This window comes from Borostomias antarcticus, assembly GCF_949987555.1.
Source record: "Borostomias antarcticus genome assembly, chromosome: 12".
In the NCBI taxonomy this organism is placed as follows: domain Eukaryota; kingdom Metazoa; phylum Chordata; class Actinopteri; order Stomiiformes; family Stomiidae; genus Borostomias; species Borostomias antarcticus.
In genome coordinates this window covers 233,581-235,080 of record NC_140245.1, presented here as the reverse complement: position 1 = coordinate 235,080, position 1,500 = coordinate 233,581, and the positions used below count along the sequence as shown (strand labels likewise).

At 47.8% G+C, this 1,500-nt stretch overlaps 1 protein-coding gene across 1 annotated transcript in view; it reads right to left on the bottom strand.

Moving 5' to 3' along the window:
• Positions 1–279: 279 nt before the first annotated feature.
• Positions 280–1,500, bottom strand: part of LOC311316296 (dual specificity calcium/calmodulin-dependent 3',5'-cyclic nucleotide phosphodiesterase 1A-like) — a gene marked incomplete at its 5' end in the record, with an annotated part of 61,420 nt that continues 60,199 nt past the window's right edge. The window contains 2 exons of the mRNA XM_084447138.1: positions 280–661; positions 750–812. Of these exons, the coding sequence (XP_084303264.1) occupies positions 645–661; positions 750–812 (80 nt within the window). The 3' untranslated portion in view covers positions 280–644. The remainder of the gene's footprint in view (positions 662–749; positions 813–1,500) is intronic.

Sequence of the window (1,500 nt, the reverse complement as noted above, 5' to 3'; positions counted from 1 at the left end):
CAGCCATTCTGAGGTAACCTGATCTGCTATTGGTTGCTGCTTCGGCGATGTCGCTGCTAATTTGCATTGAACTCTGCCCAACTTCAAATCTACGCTCAGATCGCTGGTACCGTGTCGCTCGCTGCCGCTGAGGCGTCCGTCGCTCTATGTCGCCAGCTTCCTTTGAGAATGAATGGCAGCCGGACGCTCTGGTCGCCCAAGTGGCTCGCTGTGTGAGTGCACAGTTAAGAATCATGTGAGGAAAAACCCAAACAGTTAATGACCAAAGAAAAGAAAGCAGGGAGAGGCGTGAGTCTACTCTTTGTCCTCTAGAGGGCGGCAGAGTCTCAGAAATGCTGCTCCCTGCTGGCGAGTCTTCCCATAATGAAGAGGGGGAGATGGACTGGTAGTTTAAGAGTGGGAGATGTAGTTTAAGAGTGGGAGCTGTAGTTTAAGAGTGGGAGATGTAGTTTAAGAGTGGGAGATGTAGTTTAAGAGTGGGAGATTTAGTTTAAGAGTGGGAGCTGTAGTTTAAGAGTGGGAGATGCAGTTTAAGAGTGGGAGGTGTAGTTTAAGAGTGGGAGATGTAGTTTAAGAGTGGGAGGTGTAGTTTTAGAGGGGGAGTTGTAGTTTAAGAGTGGGAGCTGTAGTTTACCGGGCAGCTGCTACTCCATCACCACCTCTGGGAAAAAAATCAGAAAGAGACTTTTAAACGAGTAGCGTTTTTCATCTGGTAAGGAAATGATGGTGTGTGACTGGCGGTAGCTCACCAACAGGTGGTTCATTCTTGGTCTGGTCTCTCTCGGGAGACTCTGCACCCTCCGACGTCTCTCCTAGAGATTTAATGAAGACAATTCACACAGGTAAATAGGATTGGTAATAGGATGTACCATTCTGTATTGGTTACCAGGTAGTGGGACGTACCATTCTGTATTGGTTACCAGGTAGGGGGACGTACCATTCTGTATTGGTTACCAGGTAGTGGGACGTACCATTCTGTATTGGTTACCAGGTAGTGGGACGTACCATTCTGTATTGGTTACCAGGGAGGGGGACGTACCATTCTGTATTGGTTACCAGGTAGTGGGATGTACCATTCTGTATTGGTTACCAGGTAGTGGAACGTACCATTCTGTATTGGTTACCAGGTAGTGGGACGTACCATTCTGTATTGGTTACCAGGTAGGGGGACGTACCATTCTGTATTGGTTACCAGGGAGGGGGACGTACCATTCTGTATTGGTTACCAGGTAGTGGGACGTACCATTCTGTATTGGTTACCAGGTAGTGGGATGTACCATTCTGTATTGGTTACCAGGTAGTGGGACGTACCATTCTGTATTGGTTACCAGGTAGTGGGACGTACCATTCTGTATTGGTTACCAGGTAGTGGGATGTACCATTCTGTATTGGTTACCAGGTAGTGGGACGTACCATTCTGTATTGGTTACGAGGTAGGGGGACGTACCATTCTGTATTGGTTACCAGGTAGGGGGACGTACCATTCTGTATTGGTTACCA